The sequence below is a fragment of the Crinia signifera genome, chromosome 11 (genome assembly GCF_055691185.1).
Source record: "Crinia signifera chromosome 11, ASM5569118v1, whole genome shotgun sequence".
Classification (NCBI taxonomy): domain Eukaryota; kingdom Metazoa; phylum Chordata; class Amphibia; order Anura; family Myobatrachidae; genus Crinia; species Crinia signifera.
In genome coordinates, this window is record NC_139227.1 from 122457030 (window position 1) to 122479456 (window position 22427).

General features: G+C 48.9%; 1 protein-coding gene across 4 annotated transcripts in view; it reads left to right on the forward strand.

Annotated features, from left to right (window-relative positions):
• Nucleotides 1–22427, forward strand: part of DENND2B (DENN domain containing 2B) — a 197584-nt gene that overhangs the window by 64558 nt on the left and 110599 nt on the right. The window contains exon 1 of one of the 4 annotated variants that reach the window (XM_083164628.1): nucleotides 11946–12017. The exons of the other annotated variants lie outside the window; for them this stretch is intronic. Within the exon in view, the coding sequence (XP_083020754.1) occupies nucleotides 11962–12017 (56 nt within the window). The 5' untranslated portion in view covers nucleotides 11946–11961. Of the gene's footprint in view, nucleotides 1–11945; nucleotides 12018–22427 lie in introns of those variants that run through there. 4 annotated transcript variants of the gene reach the window in all.

The following is a 22427-nucleotide window of genomic DNA, read 5'->3' on the forward strand; positions in this document are numbered from 1 at the left end:
CTATGTTATTGGGGTGTTGCACCGACCTATGTGATTGGGCGTTGCACTGACCTATGTGATTGGGCGTTGCACTGACCTATGTGATTGGGCGTTGCACCGACCTATGTTATTGGGGCGTTGCACTGACCTATGTTATTGGGGTGTTGCACTGACCTATGTGATTGGGCGTTGCACCGACCTATGTTATTGGGGCGTTGCACTGACCTATGTTATTGGGGCGTTGCACTGACCTATGTTATTGGGGCGTTGCACTGACTATGTTATTGGGGTGTTGCACCGACCTATGTAATTGGGCATTGCACCGACCTATGTGATTGGGGCATTGCACTGACCTATGCCCGTGGCCATCCTCCGATTAAGTCCAGCATCTTTATTCATCACTATTTGTATGCAACTTGATGGACAGGAAGGCGGCATCTGTGGGTGGTAACCGGACGTTTTCTGGGAGTGTCTGTAAAAGTGAAGGCGTGCCCAGGTGTGTGAAGGGAAGTCATGTGATGTCAGCTCCGCCCCCGATCAGCCTGATTCAATCGCAGCTACCGAGTTAGTCCTGGGCTACGCACAGACTGTGCACACTGGGGAAGCATTTAGGGGGTTATTCTGATTCACTCCGAAAGGCACAATCACTCTCTAATGGACATAACCATCTGGGGCTGATGTAACATGTGCAGAGAGAGTTAGATTTGGGTGTTATATTGTTTCTGTGCAGGGTAAATACTGGCTGCTTTATTTTTACACTGCAATATAGATATCAGTTTGATGGGGATGCAGTTAAAATCCCGGCGGTCGGGATCCCGGCGTTCAGAATCCCGACGCCGGAATCCCGACCGCCGAAATCCCGACACTTTCTCCCTCCGTGTCCACGACACCCCTGGAGGGAGAATAAATTAGCGTGCCGAGCGCAGCGAGGCACCGGGCCTGCTGCGTGGCGTGCGCAGCGTGCCTGCAAGGGGGGGCGATCCACGTCCCCCCCTTGTCGGGATTTCGGCGGTCGGGATTCCGGCGTCGGGATTTTGAACTCCGGGATCCCGACCGCCGGGATTTCATACTGAATCTGTTTGAAGTACACCCCCCTTCCAAATCTAACTCTCTCTGCACATGTTACATCAGCCCCACCTGCAGTGCACATGGTTTTGTCCATAAGAGAGGGATTGTGCCTTTCCGAGTGAATCAGAATAACCCCCTTATGATGAGCAGCTTGCAAATGGATTTACATCTAATCGCTTGGCGGTGTGTACCTGATCTCAAAGCTCTGCAAATTAGCAGCACAGCGATCAGGTCTGAATTAGCCCCTATTTTCTGGAGTACAGGGTTTGCACAGAGGTGGAGAAACCAATGTGCTCCCTGGAGGGCAGTGTGTGCCTGTCAGCCGCCTCTGGGAAACAGAAGGTGAAACTAAGAGCTAATTAGTGCAAACAAGGAGGATGATCTTAAAATAGGAAAGTAATTGGAGGAACGTGTTGGCCTTCATCCTCTGCGTGTTTGTATCCGCCTGGATACTGGCGAGTCTCAGCCTTGCTTTGTGTTTGCTCTGTGTTCCTCTGGCTTCCATTATCCACAAGTGCAGAGAGATCACATTGTCAGACCGCAGGTGTACCTGTACAGCCTTGTTCTGTGTGTTCTTCTGCTGCATGCCAAGCTATCATGCCAGGAACACAGGCTAACCCTTGGCGAGGGTCAGGTACAGGGCGCGCTGAACCTTCTAAAGGAGGACGCTCACTCCCAGCAGACATCCTCCTAAATATAACTGGGGAACACATGGCAGTGAGCCTTAGGATGGGAGATAAGGGCCGGGACCTCACTGGAGAGATGGCGGCTTGTGTGACAGTCATGTGATCACCAGTTAAAGGACCGCTACAGCGGGGAGTATCTGTGAGCACGGTCTCCCCCGCATAAGACAGGAATGAGCTGGAACATGGTTCTGACAGGATAGGATTCTCGCTAACCAGGGCCACGGTGCCTGAGAAACGGCCTGGAGGGAGATCTCTAGTCTGAATTCCAGCTGCCAATAAGGACCTATGATGTCACATATCTATGCGCTGTCAGTGGGATGATTCAGACCTGCTCCGATGGTGGGGGACCGCGCATGTGCTGATCCCCGCAATGAGAGCCTTGATGGGGAGTTTACTTAGTGTACACCCGACATCTCATGGGCGTGCCCACGAAAACGGTGTGTGCGACCATAGAAATACTGGGTGGTGCCCGCCCCCAATTTGGAGAAATCCATGCAACAGAAAAGTAAGTCCTGGGCCACGCAGCAGACCGAGTGGATCCCCTATCACTGCGATTTAGCAATAAAATGCACAGAAATGTGCATGCGCAAACCGCAAATTCCAATCCCAATGAGCAATCCTGAATCGGTCCCATCACCGGATGTCAGCTGCCCACCCACTTCCTTCGGAATGCCCACGCACATCTAAGGTTACCTGAGAGTAAGCTTAGACGTGCGTGTGCCTTCCACATCGACTCGCCATCGACTCATGTGGGTGTTCCCCCACAACCTGTACATGGATGCTTATGTCAGGGATGCCTATCCTCTCGGAATGGCCAGGAGGCTCCCAAAAATTGGATTCCCCTATCGCCCCCCCCCCCCCGTTGGGCAACCCTCCCGGACACCAGCGGCACCCCACCCCCCAAAAAATCTCCTTGGCCAAATCGGCTATTTGGGGGTGGGGCCAAAATTAAGATCACGTCATTTGGCCCCACCCCCTCCATGAAAACCTGCAAATTGCGGGATTTGCCGTACTGAGGGGTGGGGCTTGATGACGTCTACATCAGGCCCCTCCCCTGAAGTCCTTTTGACAGTTTCCTCCCTGGCTTCTGGAGAGGAGACTTTAAAAGTAGGCAGCCCTGGTTTATGTAAAACATCCATTCACTGCCCGTGCTAGCGTACGCGGTGTGCGAGGGGGGCGGGCGTACCAGCCTCGCAAGTCTGCAAATTCACAGCCTTGCGAATCAACCAGAATAACCACCAGTGTTTCTGAGTTTTGAAGAGGAGATTTCTGTCAGTTCTGTTCCAAGAATCAGGAATTGATCCAATAGGGTATAACGCACAACATAATGGATAAGCAAAATAATTTACCCCCTAAGGTCTCCATTGTATAAAAGTCGTTTTTCTTAAATAACGATTTCCAGCATAGAAATAATGACACTTATTCCGGAGAAATCGGCACTGTCCGTTTCATTTGTTTGATCAGTTTCATTCTAGATTACTGTGTAGTAAATACATATTTTCAGTGCTTCCTTGTAATCGGACAACAGATTAGTTAATGATGGCTCCAGACTGTCGACATGACGACGGACAGGCGATGAGTTCTGGCTTATTAGTGATCCAGTCCAGGAGGCTTTGTCATTAGGAGCGTTTCCGTCTGTGCAGCGGCTTCCTCTTTGGAAATTCTCTGCAATGTGAAATCAGTTTTGTGGATTCATTAAAGACTTCATCCCGTTGGATGGATCCCAGAGACATGACCGCTTAATGTGCTTCATAAGGTAATTGCGGCAGTTGTCCTGGCAGAGGTGCGCCGCTTCCTATAGATTCCACAGACAGCTGCCTTTTTATTGTATTATCAGGCGGAACAATGAAGACCCTAAACCTTTACGAGCAGCTTTAGGGTAAGTATTTCCTACAGGGTGATAACAATTACAGCGTCTAGTACATCAGCCGGCAGTGTACTTCATGGGACTGACAAGAAAGAATGTGCACCTGTGTAACAGAATTTATAGCTGAGGTAGGAGGCCTGTCAGTTACCGACGGTTACTGCACTGCACCGCGTGACCTGTACTGTACACTGCCCAGGTATACTGTATTACCTGTACTGTACTCTGCCCAGGTATACTGTATTTACCTGTACTGTACACTGCCCAGGTATACTGTATTACCTGTACTGTACTCTGCCCAGGTATACTGTATTACCTGTACTGTACACTGCCCAGGTATACTGTATTACATGTACTGTACACTACCCAGGTATACTGTATTACCTGTACTGTACTCTGCCCAGGTATACTGTATTACCCTGTACTGTACTCTGCCCAGGTATACTGTATTACCTGTACTGTACACTATCCAGGTATACTGTATTACATGTACTGTACACTACCCAGGTATACTGTATTACCTGTACTGTACACTGCCCAGGTATACTGTATTACCTGTACTGTACACTACCCAGGTATACTGTATTACCTGTACTGTACACTGCCCAGGTATACTGTATTACCTGTACTGTACACTACCCAGGTATACTGTATTACCTGTACTGTACACTACCCAGGTATACTGTATTACCTGTACTGTACACTACCCAGGTATACTGTATTACCTGTACTGTACACTACCCAGGTATACTGTATTACCTGTACTGTACACTGCCCAGGTATACTGTATTACCTGTACTGTACTCTGCCCAGGTATACTGTATTACCTGTACTGTACACTGCCCAGGTATACTGTATTACCTGTACTGTACACTGCCCAGGTATACTGTATTACATGTACTGTACACTACCCAGGTATACTGTATTACCTGTACTGTACTCTGCCCAGGTATACTGTATTACTGTACTGTACTCTGCCCAGGTATACTGTATTATCTGTACTGTACACTATCCAGGTATACTGTATTACATGTACTGTACACTACCCAGGTATACTGTATTACCTGTACTGTACACTGCCCAGGTATACTGTATTACCTGTACTGTACACTACCCAGGTATACTGTATTACCTGTACTGTACACTGCCCAGGTATACTGTATTACCTGTACTGTACACTACCCAGGTATACTGTATTACCTGTACTGTACACTACCCAGGTATACTGTATTACCTGTACTGTACACTACCCAGGTATACTGTATTACCTGTACTGTACACTACCCAGGTATACTGTATTACCTGTACTGTACACTACCCAGGTAAACTGTATTACCTGTACTGTACACTACCCAGTTATACTGTATTACTGTACTGTACACTGCCCAGGTATACTGTATTACCTGTACTGTACACTACCCAGGTATACTGTATTACCTGTACTGTACACTGCCCAGGTATACTGTATTACCTGTACTGTACACTACCCAGGTATACTGTATTACCTGTACGGTACACTACCCAGGTATACTGTATTACCTGTAGTGTACACTACCCAGGTATACTGTATTACCTGTATGGTACGCAACCCAGGTATACTGTATTACCTGTACTGTACACTACCCAGGTATACTGTATTACCTGTACTGTACACAACCCAGGTATACTGTAGGTACTTCTTTACTTTCACGGCGCCAGCATGGCGCCGCACTACTTCCGGGTTACGCTCGCCACAAACTAAGTAAAATAAACGAAGTAACGCCATGCCACATGGATAGTTCATACCTCCACTATCCATGTTGGCATGGAGTTGATTTAATTAGCGTGGCGAGCGTAGCGAGCCACCGAGCCCGCAGCGTGGGCGAGCGAAGCGAGCCCCGCAAGGGGACTCTGACGCGCGGCGCCATGCTGGCGCCGTGAAAGTAAAGAAGTACCATACTGTATTACCTGTACTGTACACTACCCAGATATACTGTATTACCTGTACTGTACACTGCCCAGGTATACTGTATTACCTGTACTGTACACTACCCAGGTATACTGTATTACCTGTACTGTACACTACCCAGGTATATACTGTATTACCTGCACTCTACCAAACACTACCCACTTACACTGTATCACCTGTACTGTACCACAGTAATACAACTTACACTGTATCACCTGTACTGTACCACAGCAATACCCACTTACACTGTACCACCTGTACTGTACCACAGCAATACCCACTTACACTGTACCACCTGTACTGTACCACAGCAATACCCACTTACACTGTATCACCTGTACTGTACCACAGCAATACCCACTTACACTGTATCACCTGTACTGTACCACAGCAATACCCACTTACACTGTATCACCTGTACTGTACCACAGCAATACCCACTTACACTGTATCACCTGTACTGTACCACAGAAATACCCACTTACACTGTATCACCTGTACTGTACCACAGAAATACCCACTTACACTGTATCACCTGTACTGTACCACAGCAATACCCACTTACACTGTATCACTTGTACTGTACCACAGCAATACCCACTTACACTGTATCACCTGTACTGTACCACAGCAATACCCACTTACACTGTATCACCTGTAACTGTACCACAGCAATACCCACTTACACTGTATCACCTGTACTGTAACACAGCAATACCCACTTACACTGTATCACCTGTACTGTACCACAGCAATACCCACTTACACTGTATCACCTGTACTGTAACACAGCAATACCCACTTACACTGTATCACCTGTACTGTAACACAGCAATACCCACTTACACTGTATCACCTGTACTGTACCACGGTAATACAACTTACACTGTATCACCTGTACTGTACCACGGTAATACAACTTACACTGTATCACCTGTACTGTACCACAGCAATACCCACTTACACTGTATCACCTGTACTGTACCACAGCAATACCCACTTACACTGTATCTGCAGCTCTTTAGACACTTAATACATCTCCCCATTCACTTTTATGATATCAGTTCACACAAATATATTTTCCAGTGGAGATAGCTAGACATACTACAACACTGTGCGCTCAGTGGGTATATTTAATGGTCTTGGCAAGTTGTGACGGCGAGCAGTGCCGATAGCTCGCCGTAACTGCCCCCCCCCCCCCTGAACATGTCGTTTCCGAGTGCAGCCGGCAAAACGGCGAGGCTCGCAGCTAAATGCAGCGGGCTCACTGCATCTGATGGACAGAGGATGGCGAGGCGTCCCCCGAACGTTGAATAGGGCGAGCGGCCGGCGTGGTGGTTAAACTCTGAGGATAGCTTGTTTTCAGCTATCCTCGCTGTAAGCAAGCCATCCTCGCCGCAGACACCCCCTCGCCAGCCGCACTGAATACTGCCGGCACTCCATTATACTCCATCAGTGATAAATACATATAGTATATTTATTAGAAGCTATACAGTGACTTTTTTTTTTTAACTTCAATGAATTTTTATTGAAACAGTATATAAATGGGGTACAGAAAGAAAAAAGGGGGTGCAAAAGGGAGGGGATACATATAGGTAGGGGGGGGGGGGGGAAACACTCAATGAGAATAAACAATAAACAAGCCGCACAAAGCACATTCGTATAAACGATACACAATCTTACAGTCCTACTCCATACTGCAGGGGGTGACATCTTTATGGTAGAGAGGCTGGGGGAGGGGGCCCCTGTAGGGCAAGCACTAGTGGGGACTTCAGTCTGGGGGGTACCGAACGATCCTGGGTTTAGCTTACGGGGATTGACAGGCGGGGGAGGGGGGTGTGGAGTCTCCAGGGGATTTCTCCTCTGACTCGTTCAGGCTGAATTGGAGGGGGTCTGCAGGGGCGTGGGGGGGGGGGTGCGTTGGGTTCCCTGCCCTTCCGTAATGAAAGTGTGCCACGGCAACCACCTAATGTGGGGGGAGCGCGCTGTGGGACAGTAAGGCATCGAGTTTGTTTCCATGTGAAAATGATATGATATTTTCCCTATAACTTGTGCTATAGGGGGGGTTCTGGTCGCTTCCAGCTCTGGGCAAGGGAAGCTCTAGCAGCAATTAATATATGGCCGAGGACATAGGTCTTGTCACCAGGGACCTCCTTGGGGAATATATGAAACAGTGCGACTAAAGGATCTGGGGAATAGGGGTTTTAATAACTTTAGAAATAAGTGCAAAAACCTCCGTCCAGAAGGGCTGGATAGCAGGGCATGTCCAGAAGATATGAAGAATGTTACCCACTGACCCACACGCACGCCAACATAGGTTAGAACATTCAGGCCAGAATGAGTGTAGCTTATCTGGGGTAAGATACATCCTATTTATAAGTTTGATGTGCATTTCGGTATGATTCAAACAGCGGGACATTTCAAAGGAAGACAGGAAGATCTGGCGCCATTGAGCGGGGGAGAAAGACCTGTTAAGGTCCACTTCCCATTTTAAGTGAGCTGGAGATTTGGAGAATTCTGTAGGTGTGGTTAGGGCTCTATACCAGAAAGTGATGTCCCCAGACGAAAAAGGCATCAAGGGTCTAGTAATCAGCGCCTGCGCTCTCTCGTCTGGGGGGGAGTAGGAGAGAGAAAGGGCCTTCCACCAATGAGCTAACTGCAAGTAGTGGAGGTATTCCGAGGATGGGAGGGCGTATTGTCGTTGGAGAACAGTGACATTTTAAGGCAGGGGGGGATTGGCCCGCTGGGAAACCAGGCCATTTCCCGGTGGGCCGGCCCAAAACTGATTAAAACTGGCCCGGCCGCGCTCCCCCCTGGGCTGGCTGGGCCGCGGCCGGTGTCAGAGAGATAGACAGTACGGAAGATGGCGGCCGCTCCGTTACCCCCCACCGCAGCATGGTGTGTGCATTCCAGGGTGCAGACTACAACTCCCAGACTGCCCCGGGCCCACTACGACAGACATGCGCGCTACCACCTGAGCCTGGTGTGTGCAGGCCAGGGTGCAGACTTCATCTCCCAGGCTGCTCCGGGCCCTGCTACGACATGCCCCCCCCCCCCCCCCCCTGGGCTGCGTCTAGATTTTTCCCGGGCTGGATTCAATTCCCAATCCTCCCCTGTTATAAGGACATCCTATATTTTATGAGCAAATGTTGGGAGTGCTCGGTAACCCTCCTCCTAGATACATGATTGGTAATTGCAGCTAGGGTCAGCGGCTGGGTATAACTTCATCTCCTATTACTCACTAATGCTGGATGTAATTAGAAGCATCTGTTCCTACTTTCCCTGTGCAGAGAACAATGCGCCAACAATCTATAAAACAATTTCCATATAAGTTCCTAGTTTACATGTCAAATTACACCGTGGCCCATTCTACTAAATACTGTTCTGTATCACCGCACAGGAACTACCCCTTATAGCAGGGATGGGGAACCTTTGGCCCTCCAGCTGTTGTTGAACTGCACATCCCAGCATGCCCTGCAACCGTTTTAGCATGGCCAAAGAGCAAAACTGTAGCAGGGCATGCTGGGATGTGTAGTTCAACAACAGGTGTGAAGTGAGACCCTGAAAATTCGGCAGCATGGTCTAACGGCAAGGGGGCGTGGCCTATGCTTGCTGTTCCCACAAGGTGATGCCCTTGTTCTCAATGCTGCGGGGGCATGGCCAGAAACTTTCAGATGGTTTCTTACATCAAAGGACCCCCCCCCCCCCCCACTGTTTCTATAGGTGCACCCACCAGTTTTTGGGCACACCCATGAAATGCTAGGGGTCCACCCCAGAACACCCCCCCCCCCCGCCTGTCAGTCACCCGGCGCACGGCTAGCGAAAGGCTACCATTTGCATGGAGCATTTGCAAGGGGACCCCACGCATGCTCACAGCGTACCATGCGCATGTGCGGTATGTCAATTTTCTGATAGGCTGCATTGGGCCCCATGTTCACATTCTGAAGATGTCGATATGGTCGACATTCTTATATATTGACATTGTGGTGATGACATGATTGTCGTCATGGTAACTGTAACATGTGAATGAATACCTTTGGTTGCAAAGTACAAGCTGGAAAAAAAAGATAGGGGAGAGAATATACAACATACTTGCCGACTTTTGTGTACTCCTCTCCGGGAGAAGCAATTTGCGTCATTTCAGCCCCGCCCCTCGCCGCAGACCCGCGAAAACCGGCATTTTGTGCAGCAATGAAAGGCGCTGCAGGGGCTGCCTGGGCAATGCGGGAGGATTGCCCACCTTCCCGGGGGGGCCAGGAGGGGGACAAGATATTCGGGAGCTTCCCGGCAATTCCGGGAGGGTAGGCAAGCCTGATATACAATAGTGTAATACTGTATAAATACAGTGTTCTCATGTGGTGGAAACGGAAACTATGGAAAGAGTGTCCCCAAAGATTCCAAAGTTCCAGGGATATTACGGGATCACCTCACTCATGCAATCTTATAATATTGCTCACATGTCTGCTTACATGTCACAGGTTTCGTGAACTCCTATAAAGGTTTCTTTGGATGGATTATCACAGAGACCAGATAAAAATGCTTTTATTTAAAAAAAAAAAAAGCAATGCAGGATCAGATATAAGACAACACCTGTAACCATACCAGATGTGACCCGGGTATTTGGTATGGTATAGTGGTGCTGTAAATATGTTCCACACACTGCGAATGTATAACATTTGAATTGATTGTCTAAATGTTATACATCCGCAGTGTGTGGAACATTTTTTTCAACACCACTTTACCATCCCAAATACCCGGGTCACATCTAGTATGGTTACAGGTGTTGTCTTATATCTGATCCTGCATTGCTTTTTAATGAGAGCCCCCTATCTGGACATTCCTGTAGCGCATGTGAGACCAGTGACCATCGTGACCACCGTCATAGTCTTATGTGCAGCTTGTGGTAGTATACTATACTGTACATCGCTGTGTATGGCAGGAGTGAGTGTTGTGTGATGCTAGTATTCCGCCATTGCCAGCGCTGCTGTATGAGTGATGAGACCACATGACTGGGCCCAGCGATGGCTGCTGTGATTTATCAGCGCTTATCTTCCTCCCAGTACAGATTATGGCGGCTCTGATTAATGTACTGACTACCCAGGGATGACAAATGGCTGCTGCTGACATTATTCATTAAGAACAGGTGGCTTAATTACACCTCGTTAGCGCGGAGCTGGTTAGAAATAAATATAATTGCATATTTGTACCCGATAACCTCACTGCGTGAAGTGTGGGAAGAAAAAATCCTTTTCACGTGAATGGGGAGTTATGAAGAAAGTGGTTTTCCCAGCAGAGACAAAGGGCCACATTCACCTCCGAGCGGGTCAGGGGAGTGCTACAGCTGGTCTGAGTGCCCCTGTGTCCTGGGCCAAGGAGCAGGTGGTGTAGCATTGCAGAGGTCTGTATGTGTACGCCAAGCATTTTCATGGGAACGCCAATGAAACGCTGGGTGTTCACATATGCAAATTGTTCAGGCCCCTCTCCACTCCCCCCTCGAAAGGAAGAAAGCGCGCACTCGGCAAACAGATTTAGCGCCGAGTTCGCACGCTCTAAGCATATGCACATGCGCAGAAATGCTGAAACATCTCTCCAGCTTGCAAATTTGCGCTAGAGTGAGTGAACCAGAATAAGGGCCCATGTGTAACGCAGGAAATTTTGCGTATGCGCAGTTGAAAATAATCATTGAACTACGTGATATCAGCATTGCACAAGCATTGTGTGACTCCTGAGTTATGTCACTATGGGGGAAATCCAATTTGCCTCGAAGCTTCATCTAATTGAATGAATTGAAGATCACTATTATACCCCTTTTCCTCTGCCCGGGTTATAGCCATAATAACCCGGATTCCAGCTCAGTGAAAACCGGGAACCCTAGTCTGCAGGGGAAACGTTTAACCTGGGTCATGTGACCAGGGTCCCATTTACAGCATCTAGGGCGCTGGATCTCCAGCCAATGGCAGAAGAGCGACTGCGGTGCCAACCCAGGAATAGAAAAAGGAGTAATAATTACACAACAAAAACTCCTTTATAAGGTGAAAATGTGTATTTTGACTGGAGATAGGGCTTGGCTGTATATCTAAAGTGGTTACCCCTGGCGATAGCGCTGCTGTCACTACGATTATCCCTGCTGGGTATAAGACGTGTCCCGCCAGCCATAGATTCTGTGCAGGTATCACCGCAGTCCTTGTCCTGCTATCACCATCCTGGGATCATACGGATAAAGCATTACACCTGACAGGCCCTCATCCCCTCCAGCTAGTACCTGCTATCAGATTGCATGGGTTAATAGCACGAATCCACAAAGCTTACACAATAGTCATCCGTCACCACTATTGTGCAATATCCCAATTTTGCCGTCTCTGTAGAGTCGGATTCAGAGGTAAATACAGAGCTGTTCCTTCCATGTGGGACGAGGGATGAGACACTATGCACAGATCCCTGGGGATGCACACGGTGACAACTGCTGCAAACGGTGAGTCCCAGGTGACCTCACGAGTGATGTGTGATGTCATATCACGGCTCCCAGCTAATACCTACATCTGGCATGGCCAAACTGTGGCCCTCCAGCTGCTAAGAAACTACACATCCCAGCATGCCTTGCAATAGTTTTAGCATTCCCTAATAGTAAAACTGTGGCAAGGCATTTTGGGACTTGTAGTTTCATAGTTTGGCCATGCCTGACCTACATGGTTTGTCCCTACATGGTTTTGCCTGTAGTTATCAATAATGATAAAATGCTTTGTTTGTGCCAGTTCAATGAAATAATGTTATTAATTCTTATTCTCTGGGCTTAGATACTTATTACAGGAAAGTTCTGGCAAATTAAGATGCATTAAGGAAAAAGGTGTTACCAACATGTCCATGTCGACCTTATGTCAAAAGACGACTGTGTCGACCTATTCCTCAGTGCTTAACAGAGAATATTTAGTAATTTCTCGTCCATCCTGCCACCAAAGGAGCTTACAATCTATACAAACACTACACAGATAGGGCCCATGAGACAAGTACAGACAAGCAATACCTACCACTGTACCACCGTGCTTCTGCAGATATATTTCACTGAACTTATGGAGCAGGGAACAAATCTTTCCTAAACTCCACATTAGGGAACACAGAGCTCTAGCCATACATTTCAGTGTGAGTAAGAAAAAGTTGTGCGCAGCCCAACATAGGACCACAAGGGAAGGGCCACGGAGAGGTCAGTGATAATGAGCACCAGTTGGCCCAGTAAATGCTCAGCACAGCTGATCTCCGTGCAGAGACGACACCATTTTCATACATTATCCCTTTTTACAGGAATAATATTAGAGGGGGGTGTTTAGAATTTGCAGCTTCAAGAGGGGAAACGTGTCAGGCTTTGCTAGGTGATGTGACCACACCCACTACATAGTATGGCCCCGCCTCTCCGGATGAGGCACCGCCTCAGCCTATGTGGGCTGTGTGCAGAATTGAAAATGAAAGCAGGTGGATTTGATCCTATTGGGATTTGTGTTTGGATGCAGCCGAAGCAGCAGTATTTGTGGGGAGATAGTTAGCCTTTGGGTCTTCATTGTTACATTGCTAGAACTGTATCACTGTCTTTGTACAGTATATAGCAGCCACACTTCATGGCTGGATGTGTTTGTGCCGTAATGTCCCTGTTTTTCAGTATTGACCAACTTCACAATACAGTCCCTCCCGAATGCAGAAATCTGCCTTATGAAGTGTCTATTTACTAAGCCTTAGAGAGTGACAAAGTACCGACCAATCAGCTCCCAACTCTCATTTTTCAATCACAGCCTGTAACATGGCAGTTAGGGGCTGATTGGTCGGTACTTTATCTGTACCCATTTTATTTCTCTTAGTACATAGGCTTAGTCTTAGTACTTCTAAATGATAAGCTTTGGGGCCTCATTCAGATTACATCGGTCCTGCGTGTATTCGCACGCAGTACCGATGTTGCGCGGGTATCTGCGCATGTGCAGGCGTATGGTGCGTGCACCCACGACGACCTTTCGGTTCGCCGGGTGCACGCACCCATGCCGGCGTGTAGGCGGCAGAGATGGGCGGGGGGTGCCTGGCTGCCCCATTACCATATGGGAACGCCCAGCGTTCCATGGGCGTTTCCATGAGAACGCTGGGCGTTCTCATGGTAATGAGGCAGTGACGCGGGTGTGGGGGGCTGGTGGCTGACATCACCGGATGTCAGCTGCCCGCCCATATCCACGCCAGCGTGCACGCAAATATACGCAACTGAAAAGTCACTTATATATGCGTGCACGCTAAACATCATTCGATGGTCGGTGACCATCGAAAGATGTGGGCGGTTACCCGAGCCATGCGAATGGACGTTTATGCAAAACATCCGTTTGCAGCTGTTCGGGTCGTTCGCCGGGCGGGGTTTGGTGGACTAGCAAGGCTGCGAATTCGCAGCCTTGCGAATCAACCAGAATAACCCCCTTGGTGTCCAGTGAGACAATATCGCATGCAACATCCTTAGATGCCTCAACAAAAAGAGCTGTATACAAAATAAAGCGCAAGTGACTCAGTACCAATTACCTGCATATTGCACACGACTCGCCTTGATCTGAACCCCACCTCCATCTTTCCATTGTCTGCCCCCTGCAGCGCTGCAGCTGCTCATCCTGCCCCCTCCCTCCACTCCACCACTCCCATAATTACCCCGTTCCTGCGTTAGGAGATAGGACAGACCTTACTGACATTATTATATCAGTGGCGTAACTACAATTGGGGAGCCCCCCGCCCCTAAAATATGTGTGTCCCCCCCTCTACCCCTCCCCCCACTTACCCCCTCACCGCTGCATCTTCCGCTGTGACGATCCGTTGCGGTCCCAGCTTCCTGGACCTGCTGTCTTCAGTTTCGGCGCTCCTGCTCCTCTCTTGTTAGAATGTCACATACAAAATGGCCACCGCCTTACAGCAGACCATTATTTAGGATGCAAGAGAAGGTCGCTGCCTCCTCTAGCATCCTTAATAACTGTCTGCTGTGAAGGGGGCTGCCACTATACAAATGACAGGAGGAGGAGGAGGAGCACCGGGACTCAGTGCACGTGCAGACAGGCAGCAGAGATTCATGGTGGTGGCCCTATTAACAATAGATTCCGCAGCCCCTGTGGCGCCCAAACTTACGCCACTGTATTATACATTATATACATTTTTTTAATTGATTTTTTTTTTTTTAAAGAAATACTTTTCAAAATTAAAGTATTTTTCCCTTTAATGAGCAGAACTGCCCTTACTAAATAAGCATCACTGTGCTTTGGATGGTATTGCCGGAGAATCCTGGCAGTGGGTACCATTTATTTATTTATTTATTATATAGCTTATATAGCACAGCAAATTCTGTTGAGATTTACAATTGGAGACAGTGATACAACAAACTGGGTATTTAAAAATAGTGAAGAAGGTGGGAGGGCCCTGCTCGCAGAACCATCAGCGATACCTGGCGGCATCCTAAATCAGCGATAACCTTTAATGAATATTATTATTTTATTTTACAGTTTGTGTGTGTGTGTGTGAGATATATGTGTATGCGTGTGTGTCGTTCTCCAGCTGGAGACAATTATCCAAAAATATTTTTTTTCCATTGACGATTTGCGAGCACATGACATCATAGCCTGGACTGCTGCTGTGTATAACATGGCTTGTGGCCAGGCCTGATTGTATTTCATCAACAATTACACAAAACAGCCGCAGCGCTGAGACGCATGACCGGAGTAATTGCACAACTTGGTATAACAATTGTCTTGTAATGGCTGATATATTATTTACTCTTTACAGACATAACCCTTAGCCACATTCCTGTCACGCATGCAACGGACACGTGAACACACCACATATGACCATGGTGCATGTAGATAGAAATCTGTATGTGCACCACCGTGCAGTGTAATCATTCGCTGTTACTATTAGTGGTGAAAATAGCGGTTTGGCGCATCGCTGGGTCCGCGGCTTCTCGGGACACCTCTCCTGGCTCAGCGGCAACAGTGCTGAGCCCCGAAACCAGCTTCAGCACTGCCATAAATACCAGCATTGTAAAGCAATACGTTTCGAGGCATTGTCATCCCAATAACCCGCACCCTGAGTATCCAGATGGAACGTTTCGGCAAAGCCGTTATCGTACAGTTTCTAATGTTTATTTACTTTTAGCTGGAACACATTGGAATCGCTCCTAGTGATATATCAATATTTACTCCTCAGTTTGTGGAGCTTGGTTACAGCCGGTCATTGAAGGGTTTGGTCTCTCATTGCATTATAATGATATAGAGCCTACTGTATGTATACACGGAGTATGTGATGTGTAAGCCGCACCTCAGAATTATCCTGTTCACCTTATTGCAGCTCCCCCCATCTCTGAAATTAGTGGTAAGCTTGTTCTGTGGTGGAAAGACTGTAAATATGGTGGTATACGGATAGAGAAGGCTATATTTGAAAAATAAAAATATTTGTTGGAAACCCGCAACCAGTGGCGGATCCAGGGGTGGGGCTGCTGCTACCGGCATCTATTACATCGGTCTCTATGTTGACTCCTGGAACGAGCTCTTACTCTATCAGGCTTTCCCCAACCCATCTGCTGATCGTAGCATACCCTTCCACTACAGAACCGTGCCACCGGGTCGCTGACCCCAATCTCTTACCTCGGCAACCCCTTCCTTGCCTGCTGGCTGCCCTCAGGTCCCCAGCCACATGCTCACGCCTCATGGCCATGGTCTGTCTTCCCTCTCCACTAGATTGTAAGCTCCTAGGAGCAGGTCCGGCTCCATCCTGTTCTCTAGCACTCCAGTGACCGACCTGTCCGTCGCCTGTTCAGTGTCGCACAATCCCGCTCTGAGTTTTTATTGTCCCGAATGTTGACATAGTCAACATGGAAGCCGTCTAAGTGTACTGCGTCCACTCGCCAGTGCATCACTGCACTCGGTATCTATCCTCCCACCAAGCCGTAGTCAGCAAAAACACGCGTGAAAAACTCATGTCGACCTTTTGACTGTGAACCTTCCCATTGTCGACATGATGCTTGTGTCGATCTTCTGACCCTGTCGACATAATTCAGGTGTCAACCTAAGCCCTGTCAGCCTTCAGTGGTTGACCTAATGTATGTCAACCTTCATAGGATCAGCCTAGTGGCAGTATTCCATTCTTGTGCCACAGAGTTCCATAGGGGGGACTGTCCCCTGCTCCCCGCACCTCCCCTTCTGCCCCTTCCATTTCCCTTCAGCCCCATACACACTAGAGGATATTGTAAAGGATCTGTGCCGTGAGTGGTTGTCCGGTGCGCCGCCTGAGCTGCTGGCTAGGTTTCATCTGCCGCCATAAATTAACATAGCTTTTCTCCTGGTGGCTCAGATGCGGCTTGGGACCAGCGGCTCAGATGCAACATCACAGCACGTCGCGTTAGTGCCCCCCCCCCCCAGCATGCGCCCCCGCCTGCCCGCCCATATGCTGGCCTCCTTACCCACTTGCATAATACTGCTCCCTTCTCACAGTTCAGTCTCCTGCAATACCAGCCTACTATCTCCCCATAGTCTTCAGTTATTTAGTCCTTTCTATTTGGATTACTGTGGGGGCCACTGTGTTTGCACTACTGTCGGGGCCACTGTGTTTGAACTACTGTGGGGGCCACTGTTTTTGCACGACTGGGGGCCACTGTGTTTGCACGATTGGGGGCCACTGTGTTTGCACTACTGTTGGGGCCACTGTGTTTGAACTACTGTGGGGGCCACTGTTTTTGCACGACTGGGGGCCACTGTGTTTGCACGATTGGGGGCCACTGTGTTTGCACTACTGTCGGGGCCACTGTGTTTGAACTACTGTGGGGGCCACTGTTTTTGCACGACTGGGGGCCACTGTGTTTGCACTACTGTGGGGGCCACTGTGTTTGCACTACTGTGGGGGCCACTGTGTTTGAACTACTGTTGGGGCCACTGTGTTTGCACGACTGGAGGTACCACTGTGTTTGAACTACTGTGGGGGCCACTGTGTTTGAACTACTGTGGGGGCCGCGGTGTTTGAACTACTGTGGGGGCCACGGTGTTTGAACTACTGTGGGGGCCACTGTGTTTGCACGACTGGGGGCCACTGTGTTTGTACTACTGTGGGGGCCACTGTGTTTGCACGACTGGGGGCCACTGTGTTTGCACGACTGGGGGCCACTGTGTTTGCACTACTGTGGGGGCCACTGTGTTTGCACTACTGTGGGGGCCGCGGTGTTTGAACTACTGTGGGGGCCACTGTGTTTGAACTACTGTTGGGGCCACTGTGTTTGCACGACTGGAGGTACCACTGTGTTTGAACTACTGTGGGGGCCACTGTGTTTGAACTACTGTGGGGGCCGCGGTGTTTGAACTACTGTGGGGGCCACTGTGTTTGCACGACTGGGGGCCACTGTGTTTGTACTACTGTGGGGGCCGCGGTGTTTGAACTACTGTGGGGGCCACTGTGTTTGCACGACTGGGGGCCACTGTGTTTGCACGACTGGGGGCCACTGTGTTTGCACTACTGTGGGGGCCACTGTGTTTGCACTACTGTGGGGGCCGCGGTGTTTGAACTACTGTGGGGGCCGCGGTGTTTGAACTACTGTGGGGGCCGCGGTGTTTGAACTACTGTGGGGGCCACTGTGTTTGCACGACTGGGGGCCACTGTGTTTGCACTACTGTGGGGGCCGCAGTGTTTGAACTACTGTGGGGGCCACTGTGTTTGCACGACTGGGGGCCACTGTGTTTGCACGACTGGGGGCCACTGTGTTTGCACTACTGTGGGGGCCACTGTGTTTGAATTACTGTTGGGGCCACTGTGTTTGAACTACTGTTAGGGCCACTGTGTTTGAACTACTGTTGGGGCCACTGTGTTTGAACTACTGTTAGGGCCACTGTGTTTGAACTACTGTGGGGGCCACTGTGTTTGAATTACTGTTGGGGCCACTGTGTTTGAACTACTGTTAGGGCCACTGTGTTTGAACTACTGTGGGGGGCACTGGGTTTGAACTACTGTGGGGGCCATTGTGTTTGCACGACTGGGGGCCACTGGGTTTGCATTACTGTTGGGGCCACTGGGTTTGCACTACTGTAGGGGCCATTGTTGCCCCCCCCCTCCCGCTACGGTTATAATTGTTTGAACACTCACTTTATTGTTCTTTATTGTTACATAATCACTATTGTACAAAACCAAGGATGTTTCCTTTTTTGTTATATATTTTGTATCTTGTGTCATAATATTTACATCCAATCTGCTTTGTTGACTTTCTCTGTTGTAACATGAGAGGTTTGATGCGTTACCGTACATTCTTGTACAGGTTTGGGGGAGCTCTCTCTCTCTCTCTCTCGCTGCTGCTCTACATAGCTAAGCAGGGGGTAGTATATCTACATAGTGCGGAGAGAGACTGGGGGCAGCACAGCATCTCCAGAATGGGCACACCCCCAGAGTGTCAAACCGGGGTACACTGTGAGGCGGCATTGCCTTTTTTGGGCATGCACCAAGGGCTTCTTCATTTAGACTCAGTGGGTTTATTGCTACCCTAAAGTTTTGCTGTATATCAGAAAGCAGTTCTGTGTCGTATCCAAGGGCATCAAAGATATAATATTAGGAGCACAATAAAATAAAAAAAATATGCCACAAAGTCGGTTATTATTGTTTTCTGCCCCACAGCGGTGTGTAAATAATACACAATTTCCAGAAGTGCTGCGTAACTAAATATAAATGTCTTTGCTCCCCTCGCCCAGCAGAATGGCGTGTTCCTGACACAAGGGACTGAAACTGCCCCATGTCCTTGTATAATTGACTTGAATAATATGATTGGTGGCTGGTAATTAGCGATGGCTGTGCTGTAAATCAGCTCCGCGCCTCCCACATCTTCCTCTGCTCTCCAGTGTGACAGACGACATCGGCAGGTTACAGTGAGGTCCTAGGGACTGATCTCCCCAAGGACAGGATTGCTGGATGCAGATTAGCTCTAAGGGCCTGATTCACGCCTGCTCGCAAGGCCACAATTGTAGTAGGTGGATAACACCATGCTGCACTGCAGTGGGGGCATTCTACTGTGCAGCCCATGCGTCTGTCCGCCCTGTTACATTGTCTGAATCAGGCCCTAGGCTAGCTGGAGTGCTGCATACCCTGCAAGTTTCCCCCGGGATCGCCCACAGAGCGGACAGACGTGGGTGCATGACGGACACAGCCGGGAACCCTGTGCCCAGAGAGGCTGGATGGCACGTAACCCCAAATCGTATACATATAGATAACCAAATCAGACAAATCATGTTGAGTCATAGATGGTGGATAGACAGTCTGAATTCAGGCCCATTTTCGGTGATGCGGGGTCTGTGCATGCGCGAAAATGCCGTTTCGGCAATCTGCGGTGGAAATAAAACTCCATTTACACTGACTTATATTACCGATGGGGAGAGGAATCATTCGATGGTCGGCAACCGAGGACGGTTTATTATTCATTGCGTAACATACATGGACCTTGTCCCGTGACCACCGACTGGCGCTCATGCATGTAACAGATTGCAGGGATTGCTCCAGAGGCCTCCAGACTGAGCAGTGACTCACGGAGAGATGCTGAACGTGTGTCTTCAATTGGAACTGTGACGAGTGGAATACAAATCACTTGTTTTTCTGCATTCTTCAGTGTTTGGGGATGTTCTGTTTCACAACGTCCATTTCCTGGAATCCACAATAGATTGTTACTGGGTTTGGGAGACGATGCTGGAGGCTTAGGAGCCCCTTCTATTCCCATTTGTAGAGGAGGAAAACTTTCAATCCAGCGCAAAAGTACAAAAAAAGTCTGATTTCCCCTAGTCCGACGCCTGACCCTGCTCATGTATATGGAGGCGTGCCATCCCACAAATCAGTCCCCTGCCACGGGTGAATGTTAAGCCTGGCATGATGACACCTACCTGGCTTAATAGTCTGGGTTGGCACAACGGCACCACGCTGTCACCAATGAAAGTTGGGTTCAGAACTTTTCCTAGTTTTGCTTCCAACTTTCCTGTCCTCCAAACTTTGTGCTGTTAGAAGTGATTGGATGTGCGGCGGCTCCGTAGTTCGCGTGTTCAGTGCGTGTTCACGTGTTCATTGGATGTACTGCGGCTGCAGACTCAGTGATTGACAGTTTTGCTGCAGGAAGGGGTCCGCAACAGCTGCAGTTTCCCAAAACAGAGGTGTGCTGCCTCTGTTTTAGGGAAGTGCTGATGCCAGGGATATCCATCGTAAGCAGTGTTCCCTCTAAGCTGTGCGCACGTGCGCGCGCACACAACTCAACGAGCGTGCGCACAGACATTACAACAGAGCGCACAAAGCAGCAGTGGTCCCATTTTGCAGTTGTGGACTCAGTTAATGTGTGTTTCACCCAGTAACTACATTGTGTGCTGTGTTTTGAATGTTTAAATGTTTAATATCATTTTGAAGTAAAGTTAACACAAATGCTGAACGTCATTTTCCAGTTATATATAAGTGACGCACAAAATTTTTAATTTCCTTCCAAAGTTGCACAGCCAAAATCTTTTGCCGCACACAGCCTTCGTAAAATTAGAGGGAACATTGATCGTAAGACAGAGAGGGTTGGGATTGTTTGGTCGACAGTCATTATGTTGACACGGTTAGGTCAACATGGGTCAAGGTTGACATGGGTTTACTTCGACATGGGTTTAGGTCGACAGGTCAAGCATTAGGTCGACAGTGTCTAGGTCGATAGTCAAAAGGTCGACATGGGGTTTTGCACTTTTTTTTTTTACTGAAATGTCGACACGGTCGACATGGAAACAGTTTCCAGTGCACTGCATCCCCTCGCATCGCTCGCGATGCTTCGGGCCCGGTGCTTCGCTGTGCTCGGCACACTTTTTTATTCTCCCACCACGCTCTAGTGGATGGTAGGGCATGAAATACTGCCTGTCGGCACATGTCGGCTCAAAAATCAGTGAAAACCCCATGTCGGCCTTTTGACTGTCGACCTAATGCTTAAGTCGACCTAATGACCTGTCGCCCTAAACCCATGTCGACCTTGACCAATGTTCCCTCTAATGTTACAAAGGCTGTGTGCGGCAAAAGATTTTGGCTGTGCAACTTTGGAAGGAAATTTAAATTTTTGTGCGTCACTTCTATATAACTGGAAAATGACGTTCAGCATTTGTGTTAACTTTACTTCAAAATTATATTAAACATTTGAACATTCAAAACACAGCGCACAATGTAGTTAATGGGTGAAACACACATTAATTGAGTCCACAACTGCAAAAAGGGACCACTGCTGCTTTGTGCGCTATATTGTAATGTCTGTGCGCACTCTCGTCGAGTTGTGTGCGCGCGCACTCGTGCACAGCTTAGAGGGAACACTGACCTTGACCCATGTCGACCTAGAACCATGTCGAACTAACAGTGTCGACCTCATGATTGTCGACAAACTTGCTGTAGACCCAATGACCGTATCCTGACAGAGATATCCTGGCCTCTTTATAGGAACCACGACTACCGGTTTTGGCGACTGTCATGGGTATGTAGCTGGCTGATGTCGCAGGTGATGCGATGCTGCGTCCTTAGAGGCCGTACTGATCACTAATGCAAGCATCAGACGCCTCCTGCTGCATTACCATACTAGTGCATGGCAATCTTGCTCTTCTTTTTTTGTTTTCGGTAACAGGGCATACCTGCCTACCCTCCCGGAGCGACCCTCCAAGCCCCCCCCCCCCCCCTGGAAAGTTGGGCAAGACCCCAGGATCCCCCTGACACCCCAACTGAGCCTGCTCAGTCCGCCACTTTCAGAATAGAAATGGGCGGACTGAGGGTGACCTGATTACGGGATTCACGCTGAATGGCGCCACCGTCCCAATATACAATGCCTGTCTATACGGCGCTATGTAGTGGGGGGGCGGAGCCACAATGAAGTGATCGT